Source organism: Hypanus sabinus, chromosome 10 (genome assembly GCF_030144855.1).
Source record: "Hypanus sabinus isolate sHypSab1 chromosome 10, sHypSab1.hap1, whole genome shotgun sequence".
Classification (NCBI taxonomy): Eukaryota; Metazoa; Chordata; class Chondrichthyes; order Myliobatiformes; family Dasyatidae; genus Hypanus; species Hypanus sabinus.
In genome coordinates, this window is record NC_082715.1 from 38,971,300 (window position 1) to 38,987,747 (window position 16,448).

General features: G+C 41.9%; 1 protein-coding gene across 1 annotated transcript in view; it reads right to left on the reverse strand.

Annotated features, from left to right (window-relative positions):
• Positions 1–16,448, reverse strand: part of gareml (GRB2 associated, regulator of MAPK1-like) — a 148,953-nt gene that overhangs the window by 96,544 nt on the left and 35,961 nt on the right. The window contains exon 2 of the mRNA XM_059981246.1: positions 3,910–4,050. Coding sequence (XP_059837229.1) covers positions 3,910–4,050 — 141 coding nt within the window. The remainder of the gene's footprint in view (positions 1–3,909; positions 4,051–16,448) is intronic.

Genomic DNA, 16,448 nt, shown 5'->3' on the forward strand with positions numbered 1-16,448 from the left:
CATCAGAAAAGAAAAAAAAATTGAAATTATATATGAGAAAAAATATATATTGAAAAAAATACTAAACTAAACTAACATGGGCAATAATAGCACTTTATAAATATATGAAGGTGTCAAGAAAAGAACTCCGGAACTCCATACCTGAACAAGGATAAGTAGAGAGAAGGATCTGAAATAGGCCAAATTAATTCATATGAAAGTGTCGAATAAATGGTCCCCAGGTTTCTTCAAATTTAATTGAAGAATCAAAGATAGTGCTTCTAATTTTTTCCAAACTCAGATAAGAAATAGTTTGGGAGAATTCAAAAATCAGAAGTGCAAAGTGACTTAAGAGTCTTTGTGCAGGAGTCCCTGAAGGTTAACATGCAGGCTGAGTCGGTGGGAAATAAGACAAACGTAATGTCAGCATTCCTTTCAAGGAGACAAGAACATAAGAGCAAAAATGTTATGCTGAGGTTTTATAAGGCACTAATTAGACTGCACCTTGATTACTGTGAGCAGTTTTCAGCCCCTTATCCAAGGAAAGGTGTGTTGGCATGGGAGAGGTCCGGAGGAATGATTCTGGGAATAGTGCAATTGGATCCCAGATTTCCTCACTTGTAGACACCAGTCAGTTTAGATTGACAGAAACATTTCCACAATCTCCATCAGCACAGGAGCACCTCAGGGACATGTGCTTAGCCCCAGCTCTAGCCACTTTACACCTATGACTGTGTGGTTAAGTACAGCTCCAACACCGAGTACAACAGTGGCGCCATCAGCAAGCTTGGACGCCATAACTAAATTAGTGATCAGTCGGCCCAGTGGAGGGAGATTGAAAACCTGGCTGAGTGGTGTAATAACAACAACCTCTCACTCAATGTCAGTAAGACCAAGGAACTGTTTTAAGACTTTGAGAGAGGGAAACCAGAGATCCATTTGCCAGTTATCAGAGGTGGAGAGGGTCAGTAACTGTAAATTCCTGTGTGCCACCATCTCAGAGGACACATCCTAGACCCATCATACAAAGCATGACAGCATCTCCAGAGGAGTCTGCAGAGATTCTACAAGTCATTTAAAGCTTTTAGCGAGAGTGTGGTGAATCTGCATGGAATTCATTGCCACAGATAGCTGTGGGGGCCATGTCACTGAGTATATTTAAAGTGGAGATTGAAAGGTTGATTGGTTCTTGGTTAGTCAGGGCATCGAACATCGTGGAGAGAAGGCAGGAGAATGTGGTTGAGAGGGATTATACTCCAGCCATGATGGCATGGCTGAGCAGAATCAAAACCTAATTCTGCTCCTGTGTCTCATGGTGTACAAATTCTTACAATATTCCATTTACAAATTTCCACAAAATATTTTCCTTTATACTGCAACGATTCTGACATTTGTACATGTTAATCTCAAAACAAGTGAGCGCTATTCACAGAATGCCCAACATCACTTGGACAAGTGAAACTAAACAGACATCTGTCAAAGCCTAAATCTGGAAAATAAGCCATCAGAGAAATTCACAATGGGAAGAAGTAAGATCAAGAAAGGAATGCAGAAATCACACACAAAACATTCGATGAAGAAAGCTACTTTGCAAAATTCAAGGCAGTAGTATCAATCTCAGAATCAAGTTTCATATCATCGGCATATGCCGTGTTTTACAGCAGCAGTATGTTGCAATACATGTTACAATAAGTAGTTAAAAAAGAGAGGGAAAATACTGAGGAAGCATTCATGGGTTTATTGTCCATTTAGAAATCTGATGGCAAAGGGGAAGAAGTTGTTCCTGAAACATTGAGTGTGTGTATTCTGGCTCCTGTATCTCCTCTCTGAATGGCAGCAATCATAAGAGGGTATGTTCTGGGTGATGGAGGTCCTTAATGATGGATAACACACTTTTGAAGCATCCCCTTTTGAAGATGTTCTGGATGCCGGGGAGGCTAGTGCCCATGATGGAGCTGGCTGAGTTTACAACTTTCTGCAGCTTTTTCTGATCCTGTGCAGTGGCCTCTCCATACCAGGGGGAGGTAATGCAACCAATTAGAAAGCACGGTTCATCTGTAGAAATTTGCAAGAGTCTTTGGTAACATACCAATTCTCCTCAAACTCCTAATGAAATATGGCTGCTGTCATTCTTCTTTGCAATTGCATCGATGTGTTGGACCCTGGATAGATCCTCAGAGACGCTGACACTCAGGAGCTTAAAACTGCTTTATCTGCTTAAATAGATCATTTGCCCGGCATGTCTCTGCCTCTTCTTTATTGCCAGGGGTTGCTACAAACGCAACATGGAATGAGTGAGCTACTGTACCTTACAGCAGTTTGACAGGAATTACTTTTTCTGTATTGGTTCAATTAATAAAAAATTCATCGTTCAGGCTCAAAATTTCTTCAGGGTCTGTCACTTTCTAGACCAATTCCCAATGAACTCGACAAAACCTTTGAAACTCAAAGCACTTTCTGGCATGTAGATGCTTCAGCTCCGAGTCACATTTATTCTTATGGTCAAAAGAAAATGCAAAAAGAAAAATCAAAGAGCAGTGACATTTTCTTCCTTTGTTACATTCTTCATGATTCTGCCCCACTGACCTCATTTTGCAAAAGCCAGACGTTCACTATAAACACAGCACCCTCACAGCGCTCTGGTGTGAAGGCTTAAATAACAATCCATGGAGGCTTTCAACAAACTAGATCCATACAGTATTGAGCTAGGTACAAAAAAAAAAGCTATATTACAAATATCACCTTGTGTGTTTTTAACATTATTACAATATTCATAAATTAGCTATTACTTTGCTGCAATTTTCTGAAAAACAAAATCTGAGATAGAATAGGAAATGTGGAAAATACTCACCAGGATAGTGGAGAGTAATAGAGTTAGTGTTTCATTAAAGCTCTGTATCTGGAAATGTCAACTCTGTTTCTCACTCCACAATATTTCCAGCATTTTCTCTTTTACAATGATTATAAAGCCTGTAATGGTAAAATCTCCCATCGTCTCATTTCAAAAAGCCCTCACTAATTTGTTGAAGAGCAAATCATATGAATACGAATAAATACATAAGGTACAATTTGGAATTTGTTAATTTCAACAGTTTGCTCGGTTTAAGCCTTGCTCTGTCCAGACCTGACTTGGAGCAAAGGCTTTCAAACGTTATGTCAAAATTATTTTTTTAGTCTATGTTATTTTAAGACAATAAGATACAGGAGCAGAACTAGGCCATCTGGCCCATCGAGTCTGCCCCACCATATTATCCTGGTGGTTCCATTTTTCCGCTCAGTCCCAATTTTACTTGGAGTTACGGTGCAGAACAGGCCCCTCCAGCCCAAATGAGCTGCACCACCAGCAACACACCTACTTCACACCAGCCTAATCAGAAGTCAATTGACATTGAGCCAGTACCGGTAAGTAGGTTACATCCTAGGGACGTCGGAGGAAACCGGAATACACGGAGAAAGCCCACGTGGTTCATGGTGAGAATGTACAGACTCTTTATAGGCAGCATAGGAATTGAACTCCTAACTCCAAAAGCCCTGAGCTGGAATAGCGTCACGCCAACCGCTCCTCTACCATAGCTTCCTCCCTCTTTTTGATGCAGGTCTTCTGTACACCACCATTTTACTTCAAACATTTGTTCCTTCTTTCACTTTGACATAAAAGGCTACTCTATTACAAACTTTCCAATCAAATGCCATCACGCTACATGACTCCTAGTGACGATTTCAGCAGTAAAGCTGACAGGCAATTAGTTGCAGGTCAGAAAGGGAAGTGCCATACTTACTCTCCGTTTTCCTGAGTCACAACTGTTAAAGACATTAAATTACGCTGAGCTGAAAATGAATCTAAGCTGAGCTCCAAACCACTACGTGTATATCTTTACATTCAAATTTAGAAAGAAGTAATGCTCTATTTGTTCACGTTTTTCATCTTACCTAGGTATTGTAAAGGGATATCGATCTTTGGTCCAATCACATAGTGGCCTTCTTCCAGGCTGTGAGCTGTCACTGTAGTCCACTGTCTACATGAGTGGATTAAGAGTAGATCCTGCTCAGTCAATCCTTCAATGTATTCTCCTACGAAACCGAACAAACAATATGTTAAATTAAATCATGAAACAGCAACTAGGAACCTGTATTAATTAATTAAAGGGTAGATAATTATCAAAGCGATTTACTCTTACTCAATCAGAATGAAAGGGGAAGAAGCTGAAAGGTAAAGACAGATGTCTCGGCATCTGTCATGAGGCTGATATAAACTCAATAGTTTGGAAGATGCCACAAACCACGGGAATGCCATTAATCATGGGAATCCATGACCTCACTCCACCACATCTCTACAAATTTCCTTCAGTCCCATATCTCAGTTCACCTCCTCTGCTCCACTGAATGTCTGCTTCACTTTGTGTTGTGCTCCCTGGTCTTAATTTCAGAATGCAGTGCTTTAGTCAATGCCTTTAACTCTTTCTCCATTAAGTGCTCTATGTCCAGATGCCTCATTTTTTGATTTCAAGATCCTTTAACAAAATATACTGTACAATGCACAACCAACACACTATACCAGAAAACATTCAAGCTGTGGATTAAAAACACTTTGGGCATTAATAGATTATTTTCAGTCACTTCTCTGCCGCAACAGTATGGAGGATTCTAGTTCTGTAGTTTCCAAACTATTACCACTGCATGACACGAAAGTTTTCATCTCTGAATCAACTCAGGAATCACGTGCAAAAGAATTATTAATCTCCGAGGAGACACAGAGACTGCAGATGTTGAAATCTGAAGCAACAATCAGCTGGAACTCAGTGGGTCAAGCAGTATCTGTGCATGGAAAATTTTCAACGCTTTGGGTCAAATTCCTGCATCAGTACAAAAATTTTTAATCTCTTTCATTTCATCTGCTATGTCCAGGAGGAATGAGTGCCTTGAACTTACCTTAAGGAAAAAATGTTATAAATCTAAGGAAACGATTTAGTTGGAGCTAGAAAATTTTAAAATACAAATCTGAAATAATTTCTCAACAATATAAACAAACTGATTTGTTGGCAAGCAGAAGATCATGAATGAGAACAAAATGTGTTGTGTGATGGATCTTGTGAACCATTGCATTTGCCATTATCAGCAGCACGTTGAATGAACAAATAAAAGTAACTACATTTACAAGGTAAAAGTGAATGACATTTACTGTTTATTTTGCATATCACTAATAAATGTGTTTTAATTCACAGTGAACACAAACATAGATCTTACTAGAAAAGTGGGTGTAATTTGTAATACAGAATGGGTAAACAACATTCTTTCACATCTCAAACAAAAAAAGTGAGAGAAGTCCCTGAAGGTATCCAAAGAGATCAGCTGGACAGGAATCCTCAACAGAAAATAGACATCACCAGTACAGAGAAAACAGAAATGAAAGAGTTGTGAAGTGAATGATCCTTTCAAAATATGGAAGGACAGGGGCATAGGAGGCAAAATGCATCTGGTGATGCAGCATTTTGAAAGAGCCAACGAGAGAAAATCTACAGATAATGGAAGACCGAGCAACATACACAAAATGCTGGAGGAACTCAGTGGGCCTGGCAGCATCTATGGAAAAAAGTACAGTCAACGTTCTCGGCCCGAAACATCAACTGTACGTTTTTCCATAGATGCTGCCTGGCCTGCTGAGTCCCTCCAGCATTTTGTGTGTGCTGATTTGGACTCTGTTATTCTGTCTGGCCAGCCTGGCATCTCCCACAGCCCTGCTGTTAACCATACATAACACAGACAGTATAATCACCCTCTAACTAGCCCATTCAACCTGGCCTCGCCCACCAACTGCTCTGCAAATTAAAACCAACATTTATCTTTATTTCTCAACTCTGCTTCTTCTTCTATTAATGCCACCTGTTGCGTGTTTCCAGCATTTTCTGTTTAATCTGCGCCTGGATCTACAGTGCGCATAGACGTTCCTCAAAGGCAGACCCAGAAAGAGCAAGAATTCTTCCTACAGCTCTACAAAAACATCAGGCCACAGGCATGTTCTTTCCTCTTGCGAGACCAGTTTTGCCCTGACCCATCATAAAATGGAAGTCAGCCATTGGCCTGGCCTCCCCAGCACAGTGAGGGGCATACTGATTACCGCAGTATCCAAATGAAGCCAGAACTGAGGGCTTTCTGTGTGTCTTTGCTGCTCCGCCAACTTTGCATCCATCTTAACCACTAAACAAATTTTTCCTGCAGCTCCCTGTCATAGTTCCTTGCTCTGCACTCCCCTTCCAACAAACCCCTTGATCACCTCGAACAATCTAAAACTTTCCTGGGGGCAGAGTGCAGTGTGAAGGAAGTTACAAAGGGCAACGAATCTTGCAAAAGGAGAAATAGCATAAAGGGAAAGCTTAAATCTGTGCAAGGAAATCCCTGGGGTGAGCAGAATCTGTGCAAGGAAATCCCTGGGGTGAGCAGCCTGATTGAAACTAAAATATGAGTATTCTCATATCGCGCCAGTCTGAGGCTATGGCATCAATTCAGCTGGAATTCTTTGTGGTGCAAGTGCAAAGTCCACATTTCTTCCATCAACATTACCCAGAAGATCCAAAAATTTCAATAACTCTTAAAAGTCAGCTGTGCAGTTGATAACGCAAAAGAAGCTTTAACCAACTATGAATCCCCGGTTATTCCAGCCCACTGCTGAGACCATGTCTTATCTGCTCATGTTTTTTGTTTTGGAAAAGGTGTCTGCTTGAACTTTGTAGCCCATCATTCTCTAAGTAAATTCATATCTTTAACCACTCATATTTAAAGGGTTACTGTCAGGAAGTGTTTCTAAAATTTGCTTCTCCACAATGTTGCTTTTTAAAGGTCTTTTTGACCTTTTTGCTTGGGAGCCAGGCATTGGCCAACAAGACCAGCATTTACTGCACATCCTAACCATCCTGAACAAGATGGCCGACAGCAACCTTCATGAACCACTGTGGTCCTTTTGATAAAGGACAGTGCTATGGAAGAGAAAGCTCCAGCATTTGGACCTAGGGACGATGTAGGAATGCCAGTTTATCTACAAACCAGGATAATGTGCATCTTGGAAAAGAAATTGCAAGAGGTGCTGCCCCCAAACTACATTTCACATGTGTAAACCCAATATATAGACCCATCCCCTATTACCCCCATCTATCCATCGTCCACTCTCCATCTGGTTCTACCTATCATTCACCAGTCTCCACAGCATGGCCCTTGCAATACTTACTAACAACCTTTCCTGATGCAGGGTCCTGACCCCTCAGACATCTAGCCTGATTCTTTGAGTTCATCGAGCACTCTGTTCTTTTTGACAACTGCCTTTGATTTCCTTGGTGATAGAGGATGAAGGTATTGGAGTAGGTGGGGTGTATGGGAGGGGTAGCACCTCTGGTTGGGGAACATGTCGCGTCATTTTCAGGCAGTTTGTCCACCTTTGGCCCCCACCTGGTACTCAGCTCTCACCTGTGACTCCCCGTAGCTGTTTGCATGCGACAGCGGCCACACCCCGGGCACCGGCTTCAGCAAGTCGGCTAAACCAGGTGAGGGTGGCCGACGGGTCTGAAACCCTCAGTGAGATGGGGAGTTGTCGATCCCAACATGTGAAGACAGACTCCGGCAGACTGAGCGGACGAGACCAATGGAAGGTCCAACGGTCAAGAAGGCGGTCTCTGCAAGCGTCGTGGAACGTGTAGAACGTGACACAGTAGCCATCCAGGTCATCCACTGCGCCTGGTCCCATCTCCAGCCGCCTTGACTCTTGTCTTGCCACTGGATCCAGATGGGAATTGGGAAGAGAGAGTGAGGCTGACGCTGTGTAACTCTCCCTCACTTAAATCCAAAGCAAGCGCTTGTCTCGATGCCATCAATAGTGTCGAGGTCCTCATTGATGATGATGGACGAACATTCAATTCAATTGGAGTAGGTAGGCGAATCACTGTGGTGCATTTTGTAGAAGGAACATGCTACTAATTGGATTCATTGTTCAAAATTATACTGAGCCAACCACCAGTTCAATGTTTGATGGAAACAGATGCTATTAGAATTGCCACTAAGGATGAATATCTGAACCAGCAATTATAGTGCTTCTTTGCTGAATTCAGGATGCTTCAAATTACAGAGTTTTGGCAGATAGACTGTTGAAAGTCATTATAATTACAAAAATCATCCCATGTCCAAATAGGGGTAAAGTAGAAATAAGGATAAAGTTCACATCAGGCTCAAATCAACAGTTTCAACATTATCAGTTATGCCCAAACCTGCTTACATGTACCCCGATTAGAAGTCACAATCAAGGTTGAAAACTCTGAAAATCAGCACAGAATGGGATGCGACAAACTGCATTTGGATTTTTTTCCTGAGTTTAAACCACAGACTTGCGTGAGCCTTCACTAGCATCTCATCTTAACCTCAGTTCAAAGCTCAGCTTTCATTGCAATCAGTCTTTGTAATCCCCTGCAGGTCCTGCAAGAATATTTTGTTTGTCCAAATGAGACCTTTGGTATAGTTCCAATTTCATTCTCTTTGGCCAGCCATAATTTCAACCACCTGGGCCCTAAGCACTGGAATCCCCTCTCCAACTCTCTGAGACCAGTATTATAGTAAGATTTTGAGAACTTGCTGGGTGCAGTTGGGCTAGAACGTATCCTACAATTCAACACTGACCCAACTTCAGTAATATGGTACTTACTGCGGATGGCTTTGTAATTCAGAGGTTGTGAAAACTGTGACACAAGAGCTGATTACTTCAGCTCACAAAGTATTTGATAATTTTGGATAAATAGACATTTCAATCTTGTATCTTACATTTCCAGTTTACGCTTTATTTCAGGTTTCATTCATTGTCTCCTCTTTACAGCTTTACCTGATACACATTTCATCAGTCATCCTTCCTAGCAGCACGACCACTGATTGTGCCATTCAGTTCATCGCACCTCCACAAAGAGTGCAGATGTAAATTTGCAGAATGGCAAGCGATTTGCAAATGAAGTTCAACGCAGATCAGGATCAAAATCAGGGTTAATATCACCGGCATATGTCGTGAAATTTGTTAACTTTGCAGTAGCAGCACAATGCAATACATGATAAATACAGAAAGAAATGAATTACCACAGGTATATGTATATTAAGTAGATAAATTTAGTGCAAAAGCAGAAATTAAAGAAAGTGAGATAGTATTCAGGCAACGTCCATTTAGAAATCAGATAGCAGCAGGGAAAATTGCTGAGTGTGTGCCTTCAGGCTTCTGTACCTTACTAATGGTAACAATGAGAAGAGGGCACATTCTGGGTGATGGGGGTCCTTAATGATGGATGCTGCCTTTCTGAGGCTCCGATCCTTGAAGGTGGCTTGGATTATACAGAGGCTAGTACCCATGATGGTGCTGACTAATTTTACAGCTCTCTGTAGCTTCCTTCAATCCTGTGCTGTAGTCCCTACACCTCCACCTCCATACCGGACAGTGATGCAGCCAGTCAGAATGCTCTCCACACTACATCTGTAGAAGTTTGAGTGTTTTAGGTGACAAACCAAAACTCCTTAAACTCCCTATAAAATATAGCTGTTGTCTTGCCTTCTTTATAGCTGCATCGAAATGTTGTGTCAATGTTAGAACCTCAGATTTGAAGGTGAGATGGTACTGTTGGGAAGAAGAATAGACGCCAGTGGAGAAAGTTTGGATTAACAAGGGGATCTGCACCAGTCACTAGATTATATGTCCATAAAGAAAACGACCCAAGCACCTGAGAACTACTTATTGTGGGAGACAGAGCTTAAAAATAAATTGTAAAACAGAAAATGTGAGAAACATACAGCAGGTCAGGCAGCAGTTATTACTTCTGGTCTGGGAACATTTGGCTCGGGGTTCTGGCCAGGACCATGACAACAGAACAGATTTACTGTTCGATGTTGCGCTGTTGTTGGGAAGAGCTTGCCAGATGCATCTTGATTGGCCAGTTTCCTACACAACTGTAACTATGGAGAATGAGGGAACCAAAGGGCTTTGAGGGCTGGGAGAGATGTGACACTTACAAGTTATTTTTTAAAACCATGAGAATGGCAATTGCAAGACAATTTTTAAAAAGTACTATTTGTAACACACAACCTAAGTCTCATTTTCCATAAACTAGTCGACAATCATTTGGCTACGGAGGTAGAAGTAACATCAGTATGGTCTCTGCACTTTGGGAGAGGGTATGTTGGATTACCAGAGGCAGATAACTCCTGGATTTCCTATTTCAACAAAATCCCAGTCAGAATTAACAATGAATGTGGTTTTCCTCAAACGGAAACATCTTCTGGGACACAGGAACCAGTCATTTGGTGTACATTTTCAACACCCACATCGGCTTAAGTGGCTGGGTATCCAACAAATGTGCAGCAGGAAAGTTCATAAACAGATTTCTTTCTTTCAGAAGAAAGAACGAAAAATTCCCAGATGCAGCTGCTGAACCGTTCCAGAAGGCAAAGAGACAGAAGAGATGGGCCCCTTTTCAGCAGGACTTTTTTTCTTTCTAAACATTCTGTATACTTTCTTGCCATATAAGGATTGCAATTATAAATACAACACCCTCATTTACTCTGCTCATTAAGTCAAGGTGGCATCCATTTTTCTCTCCATGAGCAATGATCTCAAGATACACAGGATCAAGCATAGACTGTCCTCTACCCCAGCCTTTCCACCACAGAATTACACCAAGCTTCACTGTGTCCCTCAGCCAGGAGCTCCACACTTGGAGTGAGCCAGTCTCCAGTATCTGCTTATGTCAGCTCTTTACTCTGGAAGGTCACCAGGTTTTGTATGACCAAAGAGTGTCTGTCACTGAGTTGATGGTCTTACTGCACTATGTAATGCTATCCCTAGGAACAGCCTGAAGGACACAGTGTGATGCAGCTGTTCAAGGTAAATCTCAACAAAGACCACTGCATCCCTTTCCAATCCACAAGATGGATGACATCTTCACTGGAGCCTCCTCAAAGGAAGCACAAATGTGTGAAGGACCTGACAGACCTGCCTCTCACCCACAGCAAGGTCTCGATGGTTATTTGAGATCTTTGGGAACAAGGCACTGTGCCAAATGAACTTGCTTGAATACTAGAGAACAATACGACAGGACGCACCATCTCCTTCACTCTGGGACATTCCATGCACACCTCTGCCTGCTCAGTGTGTAGTCAAAGCTGCTCTTTTGCATTAACTGCACCATGAGGCACGGTCTTAGAATGGTTCAAAGCAACACGGCCAGGCCCATCCTTCAGAAGCCCAGTGGATCTGCACAATAGCGATACTTGGTTTTCTTTCTGTACCCAGGATCGACACACATTCAGAAGCAGCAGGGGAGCAAAGGAAGAAAATATTGCACACTCTTGTAAAGCAGCCCAAATGAACAACAAGGCAGGGTTGGAGCTATCATCAAACCTCACAGTGCTAATGAAGGGTCATAGCTGCTTATTTCCCTTCATAGATGCTGCCTGACCTGCTGAGTCCCTTCGGCTGAGTGTGTGTTGCTCAAGATTTGCAGCATCTGCTGAATCTCTTGTGTCGCAGCCTCCCAAATACACATCTCACAAGGCCATTACCCTTGTGGTGCATTCATGACCTGAAGTTTCTTTCAATAGTTTCCAAGAAGCCGCAAGGGCCACCAACACACTCGTTACTCTTCGACGAATATTGCTTTGTTCACAAGCAAGCAATTAGAGATAATTGTCTTCAAATTCATTGCAGGCCTCCAAGTGCCATCCAGTTTTTAACTGTAGGACATAAAGGTGACACATGATTTTTGGGTTTAATTAGATAACATGACACTGAGCTGGCAGTCGAGAAATGAACTGGGAAAACGTCCTTGTACCCAAAGGTACAAATCCCAGACAGAGTCAGAAGATTGATGTTAATTTAACTAGCGAAGAACAGAACACATTTGAATCATCTGCTGGATTATACTTTGTACTGAACTCACAAGCAAGTTAAGAGGTTTCGGCAGCTAAACGAATGTCCTTTCTGATTTTGCTTGATGCAGACGGAGGGACAGATGGAACAAAGTACAGCTTACTGCATTTCCAAAGGCACCAAGAATCTCAACAGTCTAGGTCAAGAAGTCCTCACAGCACTAATCTTTATCAATGCCTTATTGCTAAGCAGGAGAAAAGAAGAAATTTAATAAGGAGATAGCAATTTCACATGCCTGAAATTCCAAATATTCTAGTAACTCTCCAAAACAAGCAACTATAGAAATCACACAGAGTTTCTTTTCCCCAATATTGAGAACAAGCTTCATACTTGTAATGATACACCCTATAAACCCAACATAAAGGCTTATGGATCCATAAGTTTATGTAGAAGCTCTTATTGATTCTAATAAGCTGTAATTCCACTTTAGACCAACTACACTGACAAAATGGACCATCTAGATGAGTTAGTGTGCTGTTTTCCAGGATTACTTTAAGGGCAAGGGGTGGGGTTGGTTGCTCTCAGATTCTACACCACGGAATTTCACACCTCATCCTCTTCAATAACCTGCTCAAAAAGTACAGACTAATAGTCAACTATGTTTCCAGACTGGGAGTGATAGATTTCCTTAGGGAGAAGTGTAATCAATTTTGAGTTGTGTTATGTGAACAGAATGCAGAGAACTAGATGAGTCACAGTTAAACAATAACAAACGTGGGCCACCCTCCCCTGCTCCCATTTTTAATCTGGTTCACTGCATCAGATCCTGTCATGGCAAAGGAAACCAAAATTATTTCCAAGGCGAAGGACAGTAAAGGAGAAGTTAAGTAAAAATAACCAACCATAACGTGGTTTTAAAACTAAAACTGTGTTTAAAATGTACTTTAAATGACTTATCATTTTTCTCTTTTTGCAGCCTTGTGAGACAGAAGATGATGGTGTTGAAAGCAGACTGAGAGCAAGTCACTTTCTATTCCAACAGACTTCACTCTGCTGCACAAACTTACCAGAAGCATGCAGAGGCACCACACACAGTCTCAGTCACAGACCCACACGTACTGTCTCCCCGCTGCCGACTCCATCACTCAGTCTCCTTCCTCCGTTCACTTAGCCAGCCTCCCTCTCTCATTTCACTTAACTCCTTTCCATTTCTGCTTCTTCACTCTCCTGCTTGCTCCTGCCAGGCAGCCGAGTCTGCCCAAAGTGAATAATAATGGTTCCCTGTTCCTGCTAGCTCACTGAAATCCCACAAAACTGTTTCATATTTGATTGCGCCTTGCTCCTGGTTTTGAACATAACCATTGTGATCTGACGTGAGCTGTGGGTGTTCGACAGTGCTACCCAGAGCAATCTTTCAAAGCAATCTGTGGCATTCTCCATTCTGATCCTTAACACAAGAAATTCTGCAGATGCTGCAGATCTTGAGTAACACACAGAAAATGCTGGAGGAACTCAGCAGGTCAGCCAGCATCTACGGATATAATTAATGTTTTTGGATGTCAATCCTGACGGAACCTACCGCGGAAAACAGTAATGATTATTCTGTCCGGGGAAATGTGCAAGTTGGCCATCGCTTCCTCTGATGTTGCTGTTCTGAGTGGCATTTGCTGTGAACTATGGCAAAAACGTGTTCTGTACTCATCCCCTTTTCCAGAATTTTGGAGCATACCTCATGCTATATTTCAGAAAAATATTAGAAAAGTATTCCAAATTTCAGTGGGCTTGCACTCACTGGAATTCAGAAGATTTGGGGTGGGGGTGGGGGGGGGGTAGTCTCATTGAAACGTATCGAATGGTGAAGAGCCTCGATAGAGTGGAGGTGGAGAGGATGGTTCCTATGGTGGTGCAGCCCTTCGGCAGAGGGACGTCAATTTAGAACAGAGATGAGGAGGAATTTCTTTTGCCAGAATGTGGTGAATCTGTGGAATCCACTGCCACATATGGCTGTGGAGGCCAGGTCATTTGGTATACATAAGGCAGAGATTGATGGATTCTTGATTAGTGAGGGCATGAAGATATACAGGGAGAAGGCAGGAGGTCGGGGCTGGAGTAGCCATGATGAAATGGCAGAGCAGACTCAATGGGGCAATAGCCCAATTGTTCTCCTATATCTTATGGTGCTATATTCAAGAAAGAGCTGATCATTTAAGTCTAGAAGAGAAAATACCTCCTTGGTAACAGTAAATTCTGTGTATGACTGAGACAATTCAATTAGGACACCCAACTGTGCAGAAATCATTAGAAGCTTTTTCTAAACTGTGATAGAGAATGTCTTATGTTGATCTTTATTCTAGCTGAGAGATGGGTCACGGCAGGCTTACTGTTGAGGAGGACAGCTGAAGAGATGTGAAGAAGGGAGATCTCAAGAAAAATAGAGACTGGCAAATTTTGCACCTCTTCATTCCATTGACTTCCCCAGGAAGCTGTTGCTGTTGGTCAGATAGATGCCACGTTAAGTACATACTCCACTGTATACCATGTACGACTGCATTGTGGGTACTTTGTAGACTATGATTCTGGGGCCTTTGACTGTTAAATCTGAAATCGGAGCTCAAAACCAACCAGAGCATTGGTAAATTAAAATAGACCTTGAATAAATAGTTTACTTCTTAGCCAACAAAATGCTGTAAAATACATTCAGTTCACTAATGTTTTTTTGGATCGCTATCTGATCTGACCCATAAGTAGCTACAGATCTCCAATGGTCATCAGAAAATTAACAGAACAAATGGACACTGAGTACCATCACAAACCACTGATCAGAATGCAGGAACAGGTGCCCCAGCCTTCAGTTCCACCCTGTCCTTCAGGCAGATCACAAATAGGTCACTACACAAATCATTCTCAAATCTGGAGAAAGAGCCACTTGACCCAACACCATTTTTCAGCACTAGATCCAGAGGTCAAGGCTTTTCATGTTGAAATCCAAGTAATTTTTAAAATGCAAGGAGAGTCTCTGCATCTACCATAGCTTCAGTGCTGCTGACCCGAATCACACTCGGGGTGATGAAAATTGTCTCATCGCTCTTGCAGCACTGCTGCCAGTTAAATTCAAATTGTACTCCTTGTTTTGACATCTTTGTTTCACAGGGGGAGCTTCTTCTTTACTCAGGCTGCAGTGTCAATGTGAAAAGAACTGCCAGTGGAAGTAGTGGATCCGGGTTCAACTTCAACATGCAAGAGAGGGTTGGTTAAGGACATGGATGGGAGGATTATGGAGGGCTATGGTCCAGGTACAGGTCAATAGGACTAGGCAGAATGAGCATGGACTAGATGGGCCAAAGGGCCTATTTCTGTGCTGTAAAGCTCCATGACTCTACAAAGAGATTTGTCCTTTTTATTCTATTCATGCCCCTCATAATTTTATACACCTCTTCTCAGTTACCTCATTTCCAAAGAAAACAAGCTTTCATTATTCAGTCTTTCTCCCATTCCTGCAATCTTCCAGTCCTGGCAACAATCTTATAAACTTCCCTTTTCACTCTCTTCAGTGTAACCACAACTTTCTTATAATGTGGTGAGCAGAATTGTGTGCAGTATTCAAGCTGTGGTCTAATTAATGTTATGAAGAGTTCCAGCATAACCTTTTACTCCACATTTTGGCGAATAAAGGAAAGGTCCCACGTGCCTTTGTAACCACTATATTAGTCTGTATTGCTACCATTGAGCGTATGCAGATATACACCCCACAAGCTCTGTTCTTCCACAGTTGTCAATATCCTTCCTTCTATCCCTGACCTTGTTGTATCTCCCCAAAGGTACTGCATCACACTTCTCAACATTGACCAAACCATGTACTTTTTATCAACAAAATAAATGATTTTTTCCTCACGTTGTCCTTCTTAATCATCTGCAAACTCTTTATCAAGCCTCCTACATTTAAGTATACTTCATTAATGTAAACAATAAAGACCAATGGTTGAGCACTGAGCCCCATAAAAACTGAGTGACAACAGTCATAAAAACACTTGTCAACAATCACAGTTCATGGTAAACCCAATCGATCCTGCCCAATTCCTGGTCCAGCTATTCAGCTGCAGACCAAGAAATCTAATGCAACCTTCATGACCCTATCCCTCAGTATTTTGGGGTACAGATCTACAAAGATTCACAAACTGGCAGTGATGACCACCTCCTCAAGAACAAATAGGCACTGGGAATAAATTTATCTCAGAAGACTCTCATCCCAGGAATGAATCAAATTGAACATCCACACCTCAGGCCCATCATTTCCCTCAGTGATATTCATCGTCATATTATAAAACGTTTTGACAATCTTGCATCATCTCATATGGTACAGTCCATCTGCTCTCAGGGCTTCAAAGTGACATTCAGAGAATCATTGCACAATTACAAGTCATTAATAACACAACAAATGGCAGCAAGAATACACTGCATGGTCTCTAAAGCCCGCTCAGCTTTTCAATAAGATCTGAGTGACAGCTTCATCTCCTTGCCTGAACCCCATAATATTTGATGCTCCAAAAAGCCTAAAACTTGAATGGTGTAACATTTAAGGGTGAACATGTGTTTC